We start from the raw sequence: 24,339 nt of genomic DNA on the forward strand, positions 1-24,339 counted from the left end.
CAATATTCATGTTATCTTGTTATTCTTAAAATCCTTCCTTTGCTATTTTTAGACTCATTTCAAAGCTCCCTTCCTCCCTCTGTGTGCTTGTTTGTGCGCATGCGCGTATGTATGTATGTGGGTGGGTGGGTGGGTGGGTGGGTGGATGGATGGATGGATGGATGGATGGATGGATGGATGGATGGATAGATAGATAGATAGATAGATAGATAGATATAGAATTTCCTTTATAGATTCGTTGCATGATGCCTCAACAATTCCAATTTTGTGCTGCATTGGATCATGACCTCTGGGAGTTACCAATAGAGATATATGTCTGATTAAATGTTAAAACATCTATTCCCATTTATTTGTAAAATAAAAATAAAAATGTTCCATTGAGAACCGAGTACAGGTAGCCCTTGACTTTTGATCAAGATTTCTGTTGTTAAGTGACACAGCTGTTAAATGAGTTTTACGATCCTTCTTGCCACATTTGTTCACTGCCGTTGTTAAGTTAGTAACACATTTGTTAAGTGAATCTGGCTTTCCCCTTGACTTTGCTTGTCAGAAGATTACAAAAGGTGGATACTACAACAGTCATAAACATCAACTGGTTGCTAATCATCCAAATTTTAATCACGTGACCATGGGGTGCTGCAAATGTTCTGAGTGGGGGGAAATGTCATAAATCACTTTTTTCACTGCCGCTGTAACTTTGAACTAAATGAATGGTTGTAAATCAAGAACCATCTGTATGTCAAACTGCCTTGGAGCAATTTGAGATGGTTTCTTGGCTATAAAATAGAGTAGGAGTTCCTTGTGCTCTGGAGTTGTCCACCTGTTCTTTTACATATTACCAGCTAAAAATCAGTGTGGGAAAGGTTGCATTTTAAATAGAAAGATACAAGTGATCTCAAGAATAATTTCAATTAACAGCAACTTACTGTCAACAATGGAGCCTCTTAACCTTTCTATTGCCTATTTAGCCTTTACAATATGCTTTTTGAAATCATTACTTATTAATGATTTTCTCCTGCAAGCCAAAGGGAGAAAAATGATATTCTTAAGAATCAGCAATTTGTAAAGACTAAATGCCTGCACACAAGGAAAACAATATTTGGGAATAAAAAGACAAAAACCCACAGATGAAACAATAATTAGAGAAGTACTCGAATGTGCAGAGATGGACAAAATGACGATGGAGTTTAAAGCAAGAGAAGAATTGGATTTCTATAAAATATGGAATAGAATTTATAAGTGGCTAGAAAACAGAAGCCAAAACAGGAAATAGAAGTCTTTGTTGTTATTTTTTTCCTAAACCAGTACTGAATAAAAATTAACAAAAATTACTAATTACTATCAAATTTAAAGTATTGACCCCAATGTAAATACAATGGTGGTAGGAACAATATCATTATAATTGTTAGTACAACTGTTATTACACGATTACAGAGGTTAAAACTGATAGGAAGGCAATGGAGAATGGAGAACTACAAAGGCTAAACATGTATGCCGACACAGAAGACTGTATAACCATTTTGTATATTGCTATGTTTGTCTTGTTTTTTCTTGTGTTGTTGTTGTTGCATTTTTTTCCTGTTTTTAAAAGTAAAAATGTTTAACAAAACTATTTTTAAAAAAAGAAAAGACAAAGCTGACTTTGGTCTCTGCCTATGCTGATGATACCCAGTAATACATCTCCTACCCTGGCTAAGTGATGCTATCCCAGTGCTGGACCGGTGCCTGGAAGCTGTAATTGATCCCGAAAGCAGCAATGATGTAGATCTGAGTGCTCCACATTTTCCCTAAATTACAGCACTGCTGTGTGAGCTGCACTGGCTTCTGGTTTCTTTCCTGGTGCAATTCAAAGTGTTGTTGTGGCCCACAAGCAGCCAGCAGAGCTGGCAGCAGATTCGGACAGTGAGGAGGTTGGGGAGGAACATGGGCCAGTCCTGGGGTCTAGGAAAGGCTCTGATGAGGGCTCTGTGTTGGAAGCAGAGAGGGGGCCAGAGCCGTATGCCAGTTATCAGCTGCCTTCAGAGTCAGACATCAGTGAGGCAGATGAACAGCTGGAGCCTGTTCCCAGTGTGCGCTTGTGCAGAGTTGCCAGATGAAGGGAATACCTAAAGAACAGGGGTCGACTTGGGAGTAAGGCCACAGGTAGAAGATAAATGGTCCCTCCCGGAGGAAATAAAAGAGGAGCGAAAGGGGAGTGGAGTTTTCAGGAGACAATTAGTTCACTTAATTGGTTGTGACTCTCTGAGACTCCTTGCCAAGTTTTGCAGGTATCAGCCTGTCAGGTCTCCAAGCCTGATAAGGTCTGTGACTGTAAATTCTCCCTTGAAAGACTTTGCTGGATGTGAATGAGCAGAATTTACAGTAAATTAGTAAAAGTGGTTTTTGCCGGGACAAGGAGTTTGTTTCATGCTCTTGGGAAGGCACGGTCAGAACAGGTGTTGGGTATCCCCTAAACTGAATGAGACCAGGCTACCTGCATGACTGCCTCTCCTTGAGGCTATCTGCTCATCTTACTAGGTCAGATAGGGTGGGTGCACTCCAGATCCCTTCCTTTAAATGTTATTATATAGTGAGAGCCTTCTCTGTAATTATCTCTGCAGTTGTATTCCATCTTTTCCCTGGACTTCTGGTAGACTCATCCTCCTTGCCTTCTGAAAGATCTTGAGGAGCCGTCTCTTCTTGCAAGCATCAGGATAGAAAAAGGCAAAAGCCCATCAATATGGTGTTGAGATGTATGGGAGAATGCTTCCCCAAGGTGCAATAATTTTACTTTATAATTTTGGGGGTTACTGATGTCTTTACTGTTTCGTTAAGAATTACAGTTAAGAACCGTGGTAGTGCATTGGTTAGAATGCAGCATTGCAGGCTACTTCTGCTGACTGCTGGCTGCCAACAATTTGGCAGTTCAAGTCACACTGGCAAAAGGTTGACTCAGCCTTCCATCCTTCCTGGGTTGGTAAAATGAGGAGCCAGATTGTTGGGGGCAATATGCTGACTCTGTAAACTGCTCAGAGAGAGCTATAAAGCACCGTGAAGCAGTATATGTCTAAGTGCTATTGCTATTGTACACAGCCTGGAATTGTCACAATATAAGCAGATATAGCAATAGCACTTAGAGAGTTATATACCGCTTCACAATACTTTATAGCCCTCTCTAAGTGGTTTACAGGGTCATCATCTTGCCCGCAACAATCTGGGTCTTCATTTTACTGACCTCAGGAGGATGGAACTGAGTCAACCTTGAGCCGGTGAGATATATAGTCTTTTGAAATAAATAAAGAGCAAAAAAAATGAATAAATAACTAAGGTCTCTACACTAGATTGAGGAGTTGGGAAAAAAACACTTCAGAGGAAGGAAATGGCATTATTGTCATAAAATTACCAAAGATGCCCAGGTTGTCACCAAGAATTGAGCTCAACTCAAGAAAGACTATTCCTATGTACAAAACAAGCAAACAGAAATAAACAGAAGAGCAGGACAATGATGATTTTAATAGATGGGAATAAATGAAAAACAATCTAATGATTATTGGATATCTTGGTGATGTCTACATGTCTTGCCGATGCCTAGCAGGGCAGAATTTAAACAGGTCTCCAAGGATGAACAAGTGCTTGAAAGAGAGAGAGAGAGAGAGAGATCTTGTATCACTTACTCTAACAAAACTGGCTGGAAACCATGCTTCCTTCTCTTCATTCCTTCCCCACCACCAATCTTTGTTGGAAGCTTCAAGGACTTGGATGACTTCTCCAGCTTTGAAGGCTAATTCTTGATCATCCATGGTCACGTGATCCCAGAGAGCCTCTGCATAGACTGGATTTCCATCACTTATCAGCTGCAATATAAAAACATTTTGTTTAGAGACAAAGATCTTGCTATAGTCAAAGGGTAAGGATCAGTTGTCACTGCAGTGGGCAAAAAGGTGGTAGTTTTTATGTGTTTTCCGTTCTCAGTGTCTGGAAATCCCAAAGCTAGAAATTTACCTCACTGACAGCTAGCTGCTCGCCTCCAGGCTGCAAGTACCTGGGGTTGGCATGGCAGAGTTCTTCATAGCTGTAATCTTCTTCGCTGCCATTATCATCGACTAAAGCTGGAGATTCAGCACTACCATCTGCAGCACCTGGCGGTAAAAGGAAATTCTGAGAAATTAAAAGGTAAAGGTCCCCCCCGCCGCATATGCATGCTAGTCGTTCCCGACTCTAGGGGGTGGTGCTCATCTCCGTTTCAAAGCCGAAGAGCCAGTGCTGTCCAAAGACATATCCGTGATCATGTGGCCGGCATGGCTAAATGCCGAAGGCGCACAGAACGTCGTTACAATCCCATCAAAGGTGGTTCCTATTTTTCTACTTGCATTTTTACATGCTAGGTTGGCAGAAGCTGGGACAGATAATGGGAGCTCCTTCCATTATGCGGCACTAGGGATTCGAACTGCCGATCTTTCTGATTGACAAGCTCAGCGCTTTAGCTACTGAGCCACCATGTCCCTTATTAGGTATTGCCAAACCGACTGTCCATTGCGTTACAGGTAGTTCTCGACTTACGATTGCCGTTGAGCCCAGATTTTATGTTGTCAAGTGAGAAATTTGTTAAGTGAGTTTCACCCCATTTTACAACCTTTCCTGCCACATACAGTTGTTAAGGGAATCACTGCAGTTGTTAAATTAGGAACATGGTTGTTAAGTGAACCTGGTTCCTGACTTTGCTTGTCAGAAGATCGCAAAAGGGGATTGCATGAGCCTGGGACACCGCGACTGTTGTTAATATGAGTCAGTTGCCAAGGGTCCGAATGTAAATAACATGACCATGGGGATGATAAGACGGCAATAAGTGTGGAAATTGGCCCCAAGTTACTTTTTTCAGGGCTGTTGTAACTTTGGTCACTAAATGAACTGTTGTAAGATGAAGACTACCAATGTTTGTTTTACAAAATGCTTTCTTAAAATGGCACCAGATTCTGATTTTTTTATTTCTCATAATCACCTGCATGAACAGTAAAACTTTCCAAGTCTACTAGAACAGAAAAAAGCTACTAAAAACATATTCCAGGTGAGGAAAAGAGTCAAATGCATACGGATAGTCCTCAACTTACCACTGTTCATTAAGCCACGGTTCAAAGTTACAATGGCACTCAAAAAGTAGTTTTACAACTGGTACCTGTTTACAACCATCGTTTATAACTATCATGTCATTCCCACCGCCATATGATCAAAGTTCAGATGCTTGGAAACCGGGATGAAATCAGACAATGCACCATTTCTCTGAAAGGATATAGGGTTTCCTGTCTGAGCAGAGGGTTGGACTGGAAGACCTCTAAGGTCCCTTCCAACTCTTATTCTGTTAATTGGGTACTCATTTTTTGAACATTTCCCCCCAATTAATTAATTAAGCATATCCTCCTTCCCAAATTAATGCTTTGTGTTATTATATAGAAGAATGTTGTTACGGGATAGGTTTCCAAGATTCTATCAGCACAGTTGATTAGATATTTTCTCATAATATATAGAGTGCCCCCCTTTATTTTTATCCTGTCCTTATCTATTTATCTATCTATCATCTATCATCTATCATCTATCATCTATCATCTATCATCTATCTATCTATCTATCTATCTATCTATCTATCTATCTATCTATCTATCTATCTATCTATCTATCATTCATCTAATATGTGTGCGTGTGTGTTCCAGCATAACTCTGGAACGCCTTGAGCAATTTCAACCAAACTCGGTACACAGATGACTTACTCTCTGGAAAAAAAAATACTGTGGGGGGTAAGACACACCCAAAACCTCTCGGGGTGTGTTATGTTAAGATACAGCCTGTTGTGCCTTAAAATGGCTTCTACTCTACTGCCTTAAAATGGCTTCTACTCTACTGCCTTAAAATGGCTTCTACTGTAGAGCGCAATGGAGTTGCCATGGTAATGGCTTCACAGTACTCCACAAGGGGGCTCCCTCTGGTAAGGGGGGAAATCCAACATTAGAAATTACGGTTCCGGGGGCATAGGGAAAACATTTTTAACTAATTTAATTGTCGCCGAAATCAGGGCTCAGGGAGAAGTTGCTCTTGCCATCGCCCCTTCAGGAATTGCAGCAATGTTAATGGAAGGAGGGAGGACAGCTCATTCCGCACATACGTTGCCACTTCACATTGCCATTCCTGTCTAATACAGGATTGGGATAAATAAATACCTGGGCAGTGCCAGGTTATCAGCTAGTTATTTTATAAATAACACAAGGTGGCAATTATATCTAATATTCCTTCTTCCTCCTATTTTCTCCACACCAACCACCCTGGGAAATGAGTTGGGCTAAGAGTGTGTGTCTGGGTCAAAGCCACCCAGCTGGCTTTCATATCTAAAGTGGGACTAGAACTCACAGTCTCCTGGTTTCTAGGCCAGAATCTTAACCACTGCGCCAAGCTGGCTCTCATTTTTTTGAACCAAAGTCTGAGAACCAATGCACAGCAAGGTGTAAATATATTAATTAGCTAAATAGTAGTGTTATATATTTTCTCAACATGTCTGCCTGCGAATGGCTTACAGAAGGTAGGAAAGCCAGTGGTCCTCAATCGCTAACATCCTTCCCTATTGACTATGGGAGGTATGAGAATAGAATAGTTCAGGAAAGCAAAACAGCCACAGATTTTTCATTATCCAGGGTAACTTTAAGTCATCCTCTGAATCATTCTTTCCACAGTGGTTGTGAAAGAGAACCTTTTCAGTGGCATCCCCAAAGAAAAAGGCACTCAAGTTGCTATCTTTTGATACAGGATGATTTTTCTATTCTTCCAAAAATTTTAATACTTTAGGCGTGCCAAAAAAGGTATCCCAGAAACACGTAAATAAATACACGAGCCATCAAATTATATCCTTTCTACTTTTGCTACCACAACTTCTCATCTTTTTAAGGCTCTGCATTTTAGGACTCTTAATATTTAAAGCTGTACAAAATATTTAACTTACAGATATTTTAAAATAGACTAGATCTGTCCTCCTAAAAACTTCAGACTAACACCTAATCTCAGTTTCTTAACTTCTTTTTTTTAGAATAAATAAAAAGATGAGTAATTAAAATAAATTATTTCATTAATCACAATTACAACAGAGGAATTATTCCTAAAAACAGGAGAAACAGAGATTTTAAAAAACCCCGATGGAGTTACAGAAATGCAATACATATTTGAAAGTCATCTTCACTAAGATCCATTATTGGTTTCCAGCTTAATACTGCATCTAGATTTAACTGTCTACTTTTTTTAATGAGCTTTAAAACAGATACTCGTTAAGATAACATAAATTGGAACGGATTCATGCAGTGAATTCTGTATAGCTGGTTTATTATTTCCTGTTCACTGTTACTCTCACTCTATTGTTTACTGCCTGAAATAAATATACAGACATGAATGGGCAATTTTTATCTCTCAAACGGGAATGTTAAAACTAAAATCAACAGTAAAGTCATTTTAATTATTTTTCAGTCCCGCTACTCTACTAGGTTTTCCAGTTAAAACATGATGTTAGATATCCAAGTCTAAGCCTATGTTTAAACAGTTTAAATCCCAAAGAACGAATGGAGCTCATCTCCTACATCAACATACTTATCTGAAGGCTTTCCAGGCTCCAAAACCGAGTTATATCTCCTCTAGCTACCATCCTGCTATCCAGAAAAAGAACATTCACCATGCACCTGGTTTATATTCAAATCAAGAATCCTTTTTAATCCGTAAATAAAATGTTTCATAGGTTACAGAAGCTGCAGCTACTGGAAATGCCGAAATAGCTTATTCATTCCTTTGAGTGTCTGTAGCTGCATTTCAGCCAAACTCTACTTTAAAATGACAGCTCACTCTCTGAATGTATAGCTGTGGGTTTAGTGCCTCCAGTGACATCATGGGAAAGCCTTAGGAAGTTATGAAAGAAAGAAAAAAAGAGATGTACAGACAAATAGTGCACATGCAGCATTCATCCATATCATTCAAGCCTGATCAATTCTTTCCTTATTGCAACCAATGCACTGATTTATTATTATTATAATTAGTCAAACAGCCAGCCAAATGTTTACACTAAAAGGTAAATGTTCCCCTCGCACATATATGCTAGTCGTTCCCAACTCGAGGGGGCGGTGCTCTTCTCAATTTCAAAGCCAAAAAGCCAGCGCTGTTCAAAGACATCTCTGTGGTCATGTGGCTGACATGACTAAATGGCAAAGGCACACGGAACGCTGTTACCTTCCCACCAAAGGTGGTTCCTATTTTTCTACTTGCATTTTTACATGCTTTCGAACTGCTAAGTTGGCAGAAACTGGGACAAGTAACAGAAGCTCACTCCGTTATGCGGCGCTAGGGATTTTAACTGCTGAACTGCCGATCTTTCTGATTGACAAGCTCAGCATCTTAGCCACTGAGCCACCGTGTCCCTTGTGAAGTTTACACTAGATCTGGCATTTTCATTTATGTATCAAGTTCAAGGACCAGGGATAGCCAGGTGCTGTTTGAAAAGGTTACAAAATATTATCTATTCTAAGTAAAGCTGCCTTTTGCAATTGACTGAAGATTATTTTTGTCAATGCTGATAAGAGTTCAAGAGGTGCTCCAGATGTTTGGGGATTGCACCCAAGGGACCTATCACAATTATTATTATTTTCAAATACACTTTCACTGGGCCATCTTTAAAAAATAAAACCTTCACCCTCCTTCCTCCAATGTTAAAGAGCTACATTTGTCTCCACAGCATTTACATAATAATAATTCACTGGATGCAAAATGTGCCAACATTGCATTATTGGAGAATGCAAAATAGCCAATTCAGCTCTTTATTCCAGGATTTCAGCAGCTGTACTGGCCCACTACCTTACTATAGTAGTTGGGTAAATTAAATTCCATGGGCTAAGAGAGCTTCTACGTCAGTAGGATTAGTGGCACAAAGATTTATCAGCTGACTCACATTTCAAATCTATTTTAAGACGGGGGTATAAAAGAGCTAGTTCCTCAGCCCACACGACTTCTCTTTAGTCTTGCCAACAGCCTAATTCCATCAAATTGCCTTTAGGAACCCACAATTTTTGCCAGTTACTAGCAGCAGAGAAATGGAGGAGGGAGCAATTCTCTCTTCCTGCTGAAAACTCAGCTTTGTATTCTTCTTTCCTTGAATCCACTCCCATTGGCCATTCTATAAGGTAAAGGTTTCCCTCGCACATATGTGCTAGTCGTTCCTGACTCTAGGGGGTAGTGCTCATTTCTGTCTCAAAGCTGAAGAGCCAGCGCTGTCTGAAGATGTCTCCGTGGTCATGTGGCTGGCATGACTATATATCAAAGGAGCATGGAACACTGTTACCTTCCCACCAAAGGTGGTTTCTATTTTTCTACTTGCATTTTTACATGCTTTCGAACTGCTAGGTTGGCAGAAACTGGGATTAGTAACAGAAGTTCACTAGGGATTCGAACAACCAAACTGCCGACCTTTCTGATCCACAAGCTCAGCGTTTTAGCCTGAGCCACCGTGTCCCTAATGGTCATTCTTTAAGAATAGCTATTTAATTTGGACCCAAACCTGCTGCTTTTCTCTTTGCTTGCCATCCTCTTTTCCTTTTGTGACATGATTTCTAAATTATATAGGCTTAAGGACAAGGGATTGTTTTTTCATCAACTGTACATAAACCATTGTGAAATTTTATAGCCTAAAAACCAGACTGGAATTGTATTACATCCCTGCAAGAACTTATACTCCTGTCCCTTTTTCAAAGTGCTGTTTCAAAGTCACAACAGCCTGATTTTTATCTGCTTCTGGACTTCCCATATCACATCTATAATGGTAGATCTCAGCTTCAAATGTACTTTAGCCTTTGGACTTCAGGCCCTTCTAACCTGCCTTTTCTGGAGCATTTGCCTTCTGTCTGGTCGTGAATATATACAGTGGAATCCGCCTTTAGAGTCTTGATCGCCTGTCTCTAGAAATTAGTTTTGTGATATGCCTGTCTCTGGATCAGAAAATTCAGCAGCAAAGGTGCTAGGATTTGGTAATGAAGGAGAAAGCCACTTCACAACTGCAACATCTACCCAGCCTGTGAATAACTGAAAATCATTGTGAAGCAGCCAAATAGATATTAAGCAATCAGTTCAGTGGTGGGTTTCAAAAACTGTTCGAACCTACTCTGTGGGTGTGGCCTCCTTTGTGGGAGTGGCTTGCTGCCCATGTGACCGGATGGGAGTGGCTTGCCACCCATGTGACCGGATATGAAGATGCCGACGACACTTGTCAGAACCACCTTAAAATTAGCTCCCACACAGCACTGGCATGCATAAGAATATGATGTAAACATTTTTTTTAAAAGGCATCTTTGGTTTGCATTAAAACAACTTCAACACACGCAATGTTCTGATTGCACCACAAACACAGTAGTCATCCTTACCTTTCACAGAGGCACTGAGTTTTATAAATATGAGCATGATAGTGTAGAATAATCATATCCAAGGACCAGTGGTGGGTTTCAAAAATTTTTTGGAGCCTCTTCTGTAGGTGTGGCCTGCTTTCCGGGTCCACTGGTGGAACCTCTTTTAACCGGTTCGGTAGATTTGACAAACCAGTTCTACCGAATAGGTGCGAACTGGTAGGAACCCACCTCTGAATCAGTTCAACTTTAGTAGTTGGACAACTGCACTTTTTTTTTTTAAAGTCAGAGAATTTTAGTTTAGTGAAGATAGCTTGATTGTGGACTACTTTTCCTTCTTAAAAATATCAGCTCTAAGGGGAGGGGACTATATCATTGACTGAAAATAAATATTAACAAATAAGTTACCTTAAAAAATAAGCATCTTGTTTTTCATGGATAGGTCGCATATTATTTGGGTAATTTTCAAGAGAACAGTATAAGAAATTAATTTTTAAAAAACTCAGTCTTATGTACTATATATATTATTCTTTAGTAATGTATGATTCCAGGGTGCCTGACAGAGAAAGTATATTTTTGAATTATATTGGAATCTAATAAATAAAAATGAATTTTAAAGGTTTGAAGGATGTTTTCAAAATGTATGTATTTGTAGAGATCCTAGAAAAGCATTCCTAAGAACAGCATTGTCTTACAATTAAGGCCTTATTTGCTTTTTTCCTTTTTAATTCTTTCAATTGGTTCTAGGGATTTACAGACATCACCCAGTATTCTTCAGATGGAGGTGATAAACTTTTCTCTTAAGTACTTCAAAAATCCATCTGTTACAATAATAGGAGATGAGATGACAGGAGAGAGAATACATCTTAGTCAAAACCAACAGTCACAAGTATTTGGTTTTCTTGATGCAGCCATAAGTGGCACAAAACCTACAAAGCCACCTCCCAAAATTCTGCAAAGTTAGAGATGTGCAAACCTTAAGTACAATAACTAGCTTTGTATCCTGTTGCCTTATTACCTAGCAACAATGTAGCCTAAATCAGAAGGGCAAAAAATAGATGAAAAATATGGGGGAGCATACAGAAATTGGCTATAAGTATCCATGTAGCTGAACTTTCCCACAATTGAGGAAAGCAAGAGGCTGGCCAGGGAACTTGAAATAATCTATGAAGAGCTGTTCTTGAGCATGGATTACAATTCCTTTCCCAGCACAGCAACAGTAGTTACAAATACAAGGTCAGAATTTATCTCTTCAGTGATTGCACTGGCTGAACTGACGCATTAAGCAACAACCACTATATCTTTCTGTATTTGGACTTCCTTTCCAAAAGCAGGAAAATTCTACTTTTTTTAAATCAAAAAAAGTAACTTGGCTGAACTGTATTTTGATGCTTTGCAAAACTCAGAGCTTTCAAAAAAAGAAAAGAAAAAAATCCCCCAATGCTGCTTAATTCTATTGGCTTTTTAAGTGAGACGCCCCACCCTCTTAGACCACAACTCTTGCCAGTGTGTTGTTCTCTTACTCAAAATATATTTGAGGCAATACTGTAGTTTTGAAATATCCATGCAAGTCATGTGGTTTCCTGGCCTTCAGTGGCTCAATGGGAAATTACCAGCCGGGTATTATGTGGCAATTTCTATACTTGGCACCTGAAGTGCCGGCATTTTGCTATCTTTTGAAAGAAATGGCCCAGTTGCAATGGAAACAGCTTTCTATTGATTAACATCAGCAGAACTCAGAGTAGCTGTTGGGAGTTACAATGAGAATCTATCTAACACAATATAAATCCCATCTTTAGATTCAAGGCTTGACCTAAGTGATTAACTGAAGCATGCAGAAGTAACCCAGGAGCTTGTAGCATTACTTTTTCATAGTTTTTTTTATGACTGTTCATTATCCAGAGTCAATGGTTTGACATGGCTGCTACAACCAACAGTGAAAGGATTATAACAGCCACAATAGGCAGGCAGGCAGGACAGGTAGGCAAAAGCACATCCATGAATATCAATTACCAGTCCAAAGACATGAAAACTCCTTAAAGTTACAACGCATGAACCAGTGGTGGATTCTGGATCCCATCACAACTGGTACGCTGTGCAAGGGGTCAGGCGTCCTTGTCGGGCACGCGCGCTGCACACACCACCACCCTGCGATACCCAGACACATGGGCAGGTGGGTGGGCCAAACGAGCCACCGTACCGGTACAGTGGCCACTGCTCCCAGTTAATACCGGTATGGCCGTACCGCCCGGAACCCACCATTGGCATGGACAAAATCAACCATATTTTTAAATAGGAAACTGTGACCATCCTAGACAAAGCTAAACCCAGAAACAATAAGAATTGCTGGAAGCTTGGCATGAGCCATCAAGAGACACAGAGGTAGTAGACCACATATACAAATTGCATTCAAAAGAGACAATAACAAAGCTAAGGAGGAAAGACCAGAACACATCTTCTCCAGTGGTCAATACCCAGATAAGCAGGGATTCGCATCAGACAAACAATCCAGCAAACAAGGGACTACCAGGGAGAAAAACCACATCCCTGTCAAAATTGGAACAAGCTATTATTGTATAAGAGCAAACCCTATGCTCACTAGCACTAGTGATATTCTCTAGTTGGGTCATGAAATGTCTGCAAGCAAACAACCAAGCTGAGACCAAGGACTCCACACAATCCATCAAGTAGCAGCTGAAAACAAGAAGAAACCAGAAACATGAAAGTATATCAAATTGCTTTTGTGGACGTACGGTGTTATTGTTCTAAAACATTGTGTTGCTTTTTTCCAACAGAACAAAAAGAATAAGGAAACTGATGGGAAGACCAGACTAAAAGCACACCAATTTTGCATGTCTGATGAAATGTAATGTAATTTTAGCAAGGAAGTGGCCAAAGCAATATTGTAGCAATCCTTTCTATTTTGAGCAGTAAGGTTATCATAATATGCATGCTATAATATATGCATATATGGGTGCTTACACACCAGTGGTGGGTTTCAAATTTTTTTAGAACCTCTTCTGTAGGTGTGGCCTGCTTTGTGGGAGTGGCTTGCTGGCCATGTGACTGGGTGGGAGTGGCTTGCCAGCCATGTGATTGGGTGGGCGTGACCAACTTGTAAAATGTGGTGAAACTCACTTAACTTTGGCTTAGCAACCAAAATGTTGGCTCAGAAACTCTGGCATTTGAAGCACGGAAGTCTTAAAGCTGTCAAGATACAAGATCCTTGCACCCCTAACCCTTTAGAAAAAAAAACCCCAGGGGTGTTCAAACTTGACAGCTTTAAGACTTGTGGACTTCAATTCCCAGAATTCCTCCTCTCGCTCTTCATCTTGATGATGTGCGGATGGGTGGGGGGGGGGGGGAGCTGGAACCAGTTCTAAACGGCACTGTAGATTTGTGGAACCTCTTCTGTAGAAGAGGTTAGAATGGCAGGAACCTGCCCTGTTACACACCCACATAAAGATGAACCCAGTGATACATCAACATGCATCTATAGGACACCCACACCTGGATTAGTAACTTGTTACTGTCTATATTTTATAGTTCCCTTAAGAACAGCACATAAGTTTAATAAAATGTGGCAGCATCTAGTAAAAAGAATACAAATATCCAGTCCAAAATACTATGCATGGAGCATAGTTGACTCAATTCTATTTTTAAAATATTTATTTTCTTGATAAAAAAGAACAAAGAGCCTTGCAAACATACAAACATTAAAATACCACAAACTTTTAAAACTGTGATTCTGAGGGTGCAAGGGGTGGGGTGGAGAATCCCAATTGAAAATAGGTTTGAAGACGACAATTCTTTCTAAGAGGTTGAGTTCCAAAGTGTGGGTGTTGGGAAACAATCGAGTAAAACTTTTGAATACTCTGGCTTTATTTACTTCTTTCATCCCAAATGAAACTCACCATTGGATGCTCTCATTTGACGCTTACACCCAACTCTATCCAGACCAATGGGGGTACTTTGAGAAAAGGTGAAGGGGCGGATTCTGGCTGAGACAGCTTTGTAGGGGGGAACCTGGTGTGCTGGTACGGGGGGTCGTGCCACAGGCTAAAAAGGCAAAAGGGGAAAAAAAAGAAATATTTTATTAAGCGAAGTAGGAAACAACCTTCATTTGGAAATTGTTTTTTAAACAAGCAAAAAGAAACCTCTTGCTATAAATCAGTATTAGGGTTCCATGTTATTCTCATGATTGATATTCTATCATATTTTTCAGCATATAAGATGCACCTTTTTCCCTTTAAAAAGAGGCTGAAAATCTGGGTGTGTCTTATACACTGAATACAGCATTTTTGATCTCCCGAAACCCTGCCCCCTTCACCAAAATGGCCATGCATAGTCTTTATGAAGCTATAGTTTAAACACTGGAGAATTGACATAGATGAGGTGTGCATTTTTGACAGGAGGGAGAGTTCATTTAATGATATATCAAGTCTTAGAAGTTGATGTAATTAATATACATAGTAAATAGTAAGTATACATAGTTATCAATAGAGTAGTAGTCATTTACAGTCAGAATCTACTAACATACTAAACCAGAAACATATTAACTCTCAGAATTATTATATTCACCATTTAAATTCTAGGATGGGCTGAAGTAAAATATAGCTTCCGATAAGGTCCCAAGTGTCACTAAAATAAATATCAGGGGAAATTTCAGATCCATTGTTGAAAGGATCTTTTTTCTAGGCTATCATATTATTAAGCATAACAGAAAAGTAAACAAGCAACCTACATGGCTTGTTTTATGTTTGACAAGGGGTTCTGCAGGGAGGGTCAAAAAAGTCAAAATGGCAGCTGCCACCGTACAGCCAAAACTTCGCTCTTATTCATCACTGAGGCTTTGATCATGGGCCACAATTGCCGTCTTGACTTTTTTTAAATCCTTCCTACATAGGAAGGCCCTGGTTTATGATTTGGCTGAAATCATGAATCAGGCATAGAGTATTTGATGTTCATTAACTTTTTTTTTTTCTTGTCCAGTTCACAATTCCAACACAACTAACATTTTTAATTCAAATATTTCATACAGAGGTCTAACTCCAAGCTTCTTCATCCTCTTTAAAAATAAAATATATACCTTTTCAATTTTTTTCTTATTTGCTCTTTTCAACTCATTTTCTCTTAATAAAGAGGAAGTGAGCACTTTTCACATTTCAATTCTACAGCTCCGACAACCTCTTTGTCAGGTTTTCACAGCTTTTCAAGCAGCTCTTTTGTCTGGAAAGACTGAATATTCATTGAAACTGAAATGCTTCCATCTTCTAAGCAAGTGATAGTAGTACTAATAAAGGATTTTACTTTCTGGCATTCTATTAGCTCTAGAGATTGATTTTTTAAAAAGCTGATTAAGAAACAGATATACAACTTAAATGTCCTTGCATTTTTGTGTGTTTTCTCTCATTCTCATCAAATCTCTTTTGATTCATCATCTTTACGGTCCTTCATCTTTTCCAGTTAAACTAAATGGTTCACTTATAAAACCCTCTACGTCTCATTTTCCTTGTGGGTACCAATACAAGCACAAGGAGTTTACAATGTTTTCCACACATTTGTTTGCAAGCATTTCAACTTTTTCTTAACACTGGTAGTAAGATGGTATTTACTTCAAGCTTACACCCAGCAAATATGCATTAGAACAGCAAACATTTACTGTAGAAGACTGTCTGGGAAAACAGGGTATGTGGGAGACAAGAGGATAGAAAAACTGCCCTTGTTGAAAAGGTAAGAAAAGTAACAATATAATGAAACAATATTTGCTATGTTTCCACAATGGGAAGTTTAAAGATAATAGCCTAGCTTTTTTCCAATAAATGAATAAATAGTGACTGTTACATTTTTACCACAACAAGCTGCCTTTAAAGGAAATTAATATTAAAGTAAATAATTCAAGGATTTTTTTTCAAAACTTCCATATTTACCTTGAAATAAAAAACAGTCTTTGCAAATATTCCAAAGCAAAAACAGAGAAAATTTGTAAACAAGGTATTTCTATCAGGAACCTATAGATAATGCTGGACCTACTCAACTTCTATTGAGTTCAGTGAGTCTTATTTTAAAATATAGTTTTATTTACATGAACACCACTATTTCACTTTGTATCACAAATAATTGTATGCATCCATTCACAATTTGAATTCTGAGTGAACTGAAATGAGTCTATTTTGTTAAGAAAAAATCGTTTCCCTGTTTTTTGGTTACATCTGCAAAAAAAAAATTGGTTACGTCTTGCTACTACACAAGCAACATTTAAGGGTGGGCTATATGTCTAAAAATATAAACATACACTTTTTAAAAAAAATATTGAAGGTTGAAAATATGAATTAAGTCAATACTTTTCAGATTCATTTCTTTATAACTTGTGTTTCATATAACTGAGCCAAGGATCATGTTTGAACAATTCCTATAGACAATTACATTTTAATTGTGAACGTGCCTAGATGTTCTTCCTTGTGAGTAGCACAGCTGCAAATCACCCACCTGTGATGGTTTAATCAACCTTAAAGAATTAAGAGTGATACTGTATTTCTATTTCTCTGCATATATGCCGTTGAGATAGCCCAGCAGGTATCTTATAGTTATGCAATTGTCAGGTTGTAAGCTCGTGAGAACATTTGCAAATAAAGTGTTGTTTAAACTATGCGTCATGCCATGCAAGCATGGCCAAAATCAATAGAGTTAAGTAAAAACCCTTCTTGCAACTGTATCACAATGAAGTATAACTTCCAATATTCTAACTTGATTTGTATCTTCAGTTTGTTTTTAAAAAAATCAATAGCCCCTTCATATTTCTATGTTATTTATTGCTTATACTATCATAATCACATTAGATGAATGAACTCCAACAAACTAGTCCTACAACCTAGGATCATGATATATCAGATTACTGTGATTTTCTCAAAGGGATTTTATGATAATGATGGCTGCCTGCTTTGGTTTTTCTTTTGGAATAAAAGATAAAAAATAAAGAGTAGACATAGATAGGATCACACAGCAATTCTTGCTTAATACCAAGAAGAATACATATATATTCCATTAGATGATCATATTATGCACATAACAAGGTCTTTGATTTTCAATAATTATACATTAAGATACCATTGAAATAATAACAAAGATTGATTATGCTTTTAAACTTTTGTAACTAAGAAGATACATCATATTCTAACCATCTAGGCCAGATTCATGAGTCATCATGGATCATGGAGCATCTTTTGTCAATCTGCATTAAATTGGTTATGTAAATGCCCTGATTATTATTCATAAATGTCTCTATGCTCTGAAATATCATCTTACTTTTCTTATAATGCAATATAATCAGTACTGTTTTATTACAGAACGAAGAGGTGCACAGTAAAACAGAAATACCTTAAAACCTCAAATAGAAGCATCAACATTCCATGCGGAAAGGTTAGTATAGTATAGTGTACAATTCTAGAGCAAGAATTATCTATATAAAAGTATTAATTAATCTGATATCATGCGTTTAGAAGAATAAATATGCAGTGATGATTTGGAAGAAGCAGAAAGAAGGAATAGGAGCGTCCACTACGTTCTAATTTGAAGGTTACAGGGAAGAAAAGAAGGATGATCTTTTGATTTGAGTTTTTTCAGTGAGTGAATTTTATTTCTTACTTGTGCAAGGAGATCAGTTATTTCTTCCGTTTGATTATTTTCATAGTAACTGATTGCACCAATGACAGAGATGGGTCGTCTTCTGTAGGCTTTTGGATTGGCTACTGCACAAGTCCCAGATTTTACAGGGGGAGGCTTGGTCTCACTGTCATTCTCCAGAGAGTCCATTTCCTGGGAATCCATAGCGACAGAATCTTCTGGAATGGAAGAACTTCTAATTGCCAACTGGCCATAATCTGAGAGGGGTCGAGGCCGAGATCTTTTTCCAGAACCCCATCTTCTGGTTGGGACTTTTTGAGCATCTGTTCTTTCTTCATCTTGAAATGGAAACTTCTTCCAGTGATCATCAGTAACAACCTTTTTTCAAAGGTGAACAAGTCAAATAAACCAGAAATACTTTAAAATCATATAAGGATTTATGCTGTTCTAAGCAGGGTCTATGTACCATGCAATTTCCACTTCCATTTCCATTTATTTAACAAAATTTACATGGCCGCCCAATTCACTCTTAGTGACTCCAGGTGACATAAAAAAATAAATAAAAAATCAATAGCCCCTCCCCCAGCAACAAAATAAGCCATTTAATGAGGTTATACATATACAATCAACCATATCTAATAGCAAATGTGATAGACTGTGGTAAAACATGAATTTAAAAAAAGCCAATGGCAAATTCAGACATTTTTCTTTTGTTAGGAATTTTTACCAAAATACATACATTCAATTTTTTAAAAAGAGATATTTATCTAGTAGTTTCTAGCAGCATGGAATCAAAGCATAGGGTAGGGTTTTCAGATCTGTGATTTCCTGTGTGTTACGATTATAACTCTTACAAAGAGCAGATTGACTGTGGGATTATAACTGTGGCACTCAAAGGTGTCCTCAAGAGAAATCATGAAAGAGAAATGATGGTATGTGTATAAGAACATGACTTATGGATTTCCGCATTAAAATGTACTTAGAGAAACTACATATTTTACTTATTTGTGCAATGACATTATAACATGCCTTGTTGCAAAACGCAATGGTTATACAGTATCACCAACCATTTCCTCTTAACTGAGGGACATTAATATTGAATAATAGGGAAGCTATGGGTCATTGTTTGACATGAAATAAATGGCTATGATTATTTCAAATTACTCTGGAAAAAAGCCAAGATGCATTAATGACTTGTTATCTCATTTTCCTTTTAAAACTACTGTTACCAAATGCGAACTGTATGCTTCACTCTGCAACCTTCTTACTAGGTTGTGAGTTCCATTAAACACAAAGATTTAATTAAGGGAAGACACATGGATATAGCTAAATTCATTTTCCTAGCTACTTTTCCAATTAATTTGCAGAAGATATTGGGCTTATTCATCATGATAACACATTTTCTTTTATCCATGTTTGCTGAGCAAGTCATAATATATGAAGTATAAGTCTTGAATTTACATAATACACTTAATGGAAAATAAGCAGGCCATTCTTATCCACTCCCTCCATATACACACAGTGCAATTTATGAAACTAAATACTATCTTTATATTTGGCAGATGATTTTGAACCTTATCTGATGGGAATGAATAGAAACAATTAGCTCAAAAAGATTCTAACAATATCTATACTTAAAAGAACATGCCTTCCTTTGAACAAAATCTCCAGTACTCTTCCTTAACCGATTATCCTCCAGATATGTTGAATTTCTATTTTCACAATTCTCCAGCTGGCCTAAGCCCACCATGCCAGCTGGGAGATCCAAGAGAACTAACATAGTCTAGAACAGTGTTTCTCAACCTTGGCAACTTGAAGATGTCCGGACTTCAACTCCCAGAATTCCCCAGCCAGCGAATGCTGGCTGGGGAATTCTGGGAGTTGAAGTCCGGACATCTTCAAGTTGCCAAGGTTGAGAAACATTTGTCTAGAAGCATCTGGCTAGAGAAAGTTGGCTTGAGGCAACATGTCTCTTCAATAGCTTGGTGATACTTTCCAAGGGCCAAAGGTCACTAACAATGGGGCAAAGTGACTATGCACATAATTATAATTTCCCCTTACTTGAAATAGGCAGCAAGTTGTCATCACAATGAAGATATGAGAAGAGGACAAGAAACTTCCATGCTGTCTAATGATCCATTGATCTGAGTCTTGCTTAAACTAACTGAAATAAAAAATGTTTGAGCAACATTTGGACTAAGAAAGTAGGAACCCTATTAGTAGTCCAAACTGTCACTTCCAATCTGATACCTTCCAAGTATTATGGGGCTATAGCTCCCATAATTCACTAGCTACTATTCTTGAGAACTGCTTTCAATCATTTCGAAGGACTCAGATTGCAGCAGATAATAAACATTCCAATTAGAAAACACTAAATTTTGGTAATCTTCTATACTCCCGACTCATTTGCTAATATCAGCCTCTGCTAGCATTTCAAGACATAATGCATCATATTATTAATTATTAATCATATTATTAATATAATATCGATCAGAAAGGTCAGCAGTTTGGCGGTTCGAATCCCTAGTACAGGTCTCCTGGACTAAATGACCTCCAAGGTCCCTTCCAACTAGGGGTGGGTTCCTGCCAGTTCTAACCTCTTCTACAGAAGAGGTTCCACAACTCTACAGTGCCGTTTAGAACCAGTTCCAGTTATGTAGTTCAGTATTAACAATTTAAACATAACTTTTCAATGGTCTACCCTCTCCCTCCCAACAGTTGGCAGCAATTAATATTTACAAAACAATACAGTAACATTCAGAATGTTTTTCTTCTAAATGCCAATGGTTATCTGATTGAAAACAGCATAACACCACTGCAGTTAAAAATAGTTATACTAGGTCACACCAGTTAAACACTTGAAATTATACACCAGACAAGGACAAGCAAATCAGAAATAAAACCTTTCCCAAGAGCATACCTTAGTATTGGACAGAGGCACTGGAGACCCACATAGACAGTGAGACATTAAGATATTGGTTAAAGTCATCCTTTTGTAATTTTCACTCCGTTTTAAAATGAACTGAGTAGAAAAGAGCACACCTTGTAACACAACTCACTGTTTAATATGGTCATCTCCATGACCTTGTACCTTTAAACTGGGGAAAGACGTGTCACTTTTATGTCCTCTTTTATGTGCTAATACATTATTGCCCTACTGTAAGCAATAAAACTTGGAGAACAATTGGAAAGATTACAACCAGCTATATTCTGACCAAATAACAGTAAAGGTACAGCTTGTTCTGCATTCTCTATGCAGAAGCCCAAATGAAGTCTGTTTATTAAGTTGCTTTAAATGTTTTATCTCATTTAAATTACTAACACAATGCATTATTATCATTCCAAAAAGAGTTAGATTTAAAGCATAATATATTCTATTCAGAATAACAGAACATCAGAGTTGGAAGAGACCTTGGAGATCTTCTAGTCCAATCTCCTGTTCAGGCAGGAAACTGCATACCATTTCAGACAAATCCATATTCAATCTATACTGAACAATATTTCTGTTTATGTGTCATTGTTGTTGGAAGTACAGTTCTCAGAATCTCCACAATGGCTGGAAACCTTAGCTGTTAAAACACATCTTGGTTGTCCATTGTATATAAGTACATGTTCAGACTAGTAGTGGGTTTCTGTTAGTTTTACTACTGGTTTGCAACATGGTACGCAACGCTGCACCTGCATGCTCTATTCAATGTAAATTGTTCTTCACGCATGCGCAGAACAATTTATAGTGAACTGCGCATACGCAGTCACTAAAAAACAACATGGCGATGACATCAGCAGCAGTGAGGGAACCGGTTCGGGGCGTGGCAAGCCTGGGTTGCTTCCGGTTCTGCGACCCAGACAAAAATACCACTACCGGTTCGGCCGAACCGGGCTGAACCGGGAGCAACCCACCTCTGGTTCACATAGACTATAACATTTCTTATCTTCGCTATGAATGTTGAGACTGATTAAGCAATTCTGCTTCCCAAACTGCTCCCATTCTTTAGGTCAGGGCTCCCCAAACCCTAGTCTGTGGATTTGTGGCATGCCAGTAACCGGGCTTCACAAACAAGCGAAACCCCATTTGTGGGATGCAGACAACTCAAAACCATCTCCTCTCTGGTATGTGGAAAAACCTCTCCACACAGACACTGTCCCTGGTGCCCAAAAAGTTGGGGGCCGCTGCTTTAGGCGTTCAAGAAGGGTTAAAACCTGACTTTTCTGGCTAGTTTGGTGCCCTGAGGAGGGCACTCACTGCTGGAGGTGGTTGATGGGATAAGAAGACCTCCTCCTCATGCTGCCTGTCTCTTAGACCTGTGGTTTTTAATAGTTTTACATTTTTAATTTGTGTAGTTTTTATATTTTAATTATTTTTCTATTTGTCTTTTTATAATCTGTACGTCACCCAGAGTTGCCATATAAGGAAGATGGGTGACATAAAAATGTAATTAATAATAAAATAAATTACACCCTGAGATCATATAAACGGGCAACTGATCAGTTTTCCATTTGTTAAGATTTTTTTCCACATCCAAAATAGAAGGATAAAATTACCCATGTATCTTATCTACACCAATTTCTCTGCAGCTACTGAATAGACAGTTGCAAAACAAGATATCATTTCCAATCTATAACCTAAATAACTTGTTAATTGTTATAATTAAACAACCAGCTGCAAATGCTGATTAAAAGCTAATTAAAGCAACACGGGTTTGTAGCTATATCAAAATATTTTTATATTTAAATGCAGCTCAACTGCATTTAATACAATCTTTTATTAACAAAATTAAAAGATGTTTCTGTTTCCAGTAAGCCACCAAATCAACCATCAATATCTTGCACAAATCAACCTTAAGACAAATTTTAATGCAAACTTATTAAACAGTGTCATTTGGCCTTTATCTTGACAAGCTTTTGAAACCTGGTTCTTTGAGCTTCAGATTCAGAAAGTTGTTTCCAAGGTATCAAAACTTAATCCTTTTCCATTTTCAGCTGTTTTACTAATAAGCGATAGTCAAACTTGAGCCAAATTAAAAGCATTTCAAGGTTCTCTTCTAAGAAATAACCCATATCTTCTTCAGGTGACTATGGCTAGATACTCCAGATCTTATGTACTACCATAATCTTTGAAGATAATATTTAAAAAAATCCACAACTCTTGGAACTATGAGAAAATCCATCATTGTTTTTCATAGCTTACCATAAACTCTATGTTTGTTAGTCTGTTTCCAAGTAACCCTCAGAGTAATGAATAGCCTGCATTTGGCTTCTCATTTCTTCTCCATCTCCTGTCATTTCAGTGGGTTCTACCATTCAAGTTAGCTCTTTCATAGTTCCCTTCTTGTTTCATTCCTCTGCACATTTCATCCCTTTTTCTTGGGTGATGATTGTGCCAAGGAATGCAAAGTTCTTAGCATTCAAACTGGAGAAGGGATAAGACATTGCTATCATTAAAAATCCAAATATAGATTCCTCCCGCCTTCCCTTTTCTCTGATTACTTCTTTTGTCTCCTGAGACCAGAAAGGAATGGTCAAATTAATGCCTTTAATGTTTCATTTTCACTTGATGGAAACAAATAATTCATAGAAATATTTGTAATCTGGGGTGCAGCAATGGCCTTGCCTCCCATATTCCAGATGGCTTGAAGTATTTGCAACAAGAACAGGGATCTCTTATCTGCTCCTAACAAAATACTTCTGGGACAACTGGCAAACAAGTTCATATTAGCCATGTAAATCTTCATTTACTAATTCATTCAAAGCTACTTTTCTTCTTACCAACCTAAATAGTAAAATCTGATATATTTGGGAATATGATCCCTAGCAGGGACATGGTGGCTCAGTGGCTAAGATACTGAGCTTGTCGATCAGAAAGGTTGGCAGTTTTGATGGTTCAAATCCCTAGTTCCACATAACAGAGTGAGCTCCCAGTACTTGTCACAGCTTCTGCCAACCTACCAGTTTGAAAGCATGTAAAAATGCAAGTAGAAAAATAGGGACCACCTTTGGGGGAAGGTAACAGTGTTCCATGCGCCTTCGCCATTTAGTCATAGCGGCCACATGAGCACGGAGACGTCTTTGGACAGCACTGGCTCTTCAGCTTTGAAATGGAGACAAGCACTGCCCCCTAGAGTCAGGAACAACTAGCACATATGTGTAAGGGGAACCTTTACCTTACCTTTATCTATGATCCCTTATCTTAAAGTCTATGGGAAATAGCTGCATACACATGTAATTTTTACTTGATTTTTAAAAAAATATATTTGTATAAATTAAAGACATGTTAAACATTAATATCAACTACCAACTAGTGTAATTCTAAAAAATCCTAACCAGTTGAAGC

The 24,339-nt window shown here is 38.2% G+C and overlaps 1 protein-coding gene across 5 annotated transcripts in view; it reads right to left on the reverse strand.

Moving 5' to 3' along the window:
* Positions 1-24,339, reverse strand: part of SPATA13 (spermatogenesis associated 13) — a 95,766-nt gene that overhangs the window by 17,840 nt on the left and 53,587 nt on the right. For 2 of the 5 annotated variants that reach the window (XM_032220034.1, XM_032220036.1), the window contains 4 exons: positions 18,030-18,386; positions 14,300-14,444; positions 3,982-4,118; positions 3,654-3,833 (listed from right to left, as the gene is read on the reverse strand). In XM_032220034.1, the coding sequence (XP_032075925.1) occupies positions 3,654-3,833; positions 3,982-4,118; positions 14,300-14,444; positions 18,030-18,386 (819 nt within the window). Of the gene's footprint in view, positions 1-3,653; positions 3,834-3,981; positions 4,119-7,596; positions 8,075-14,299; positions 14,445-18,029; positions 18,387-20,928; positions 21,861-24,339 lie in introns of those variants that run through there. The other 3 variants (XM_032220037.1, XM_032220035.1, XM_032220038.1) reach the window with 3 other exon arrangements.

Source organism: Thamnophis elegans, chromosome 6 (genome assembly GCF_009769535.1).
Source record: "Thamnophis elegans isolate rThaEle1 chromosome 6, rThaEle1.pri, whole genome shotgun sequence".
NCBI lineage: Eukaryota > Metazoa > Chordata > Lepidosauria > Squamata > Colubridae > Thamnophis > Thamnophis elegans.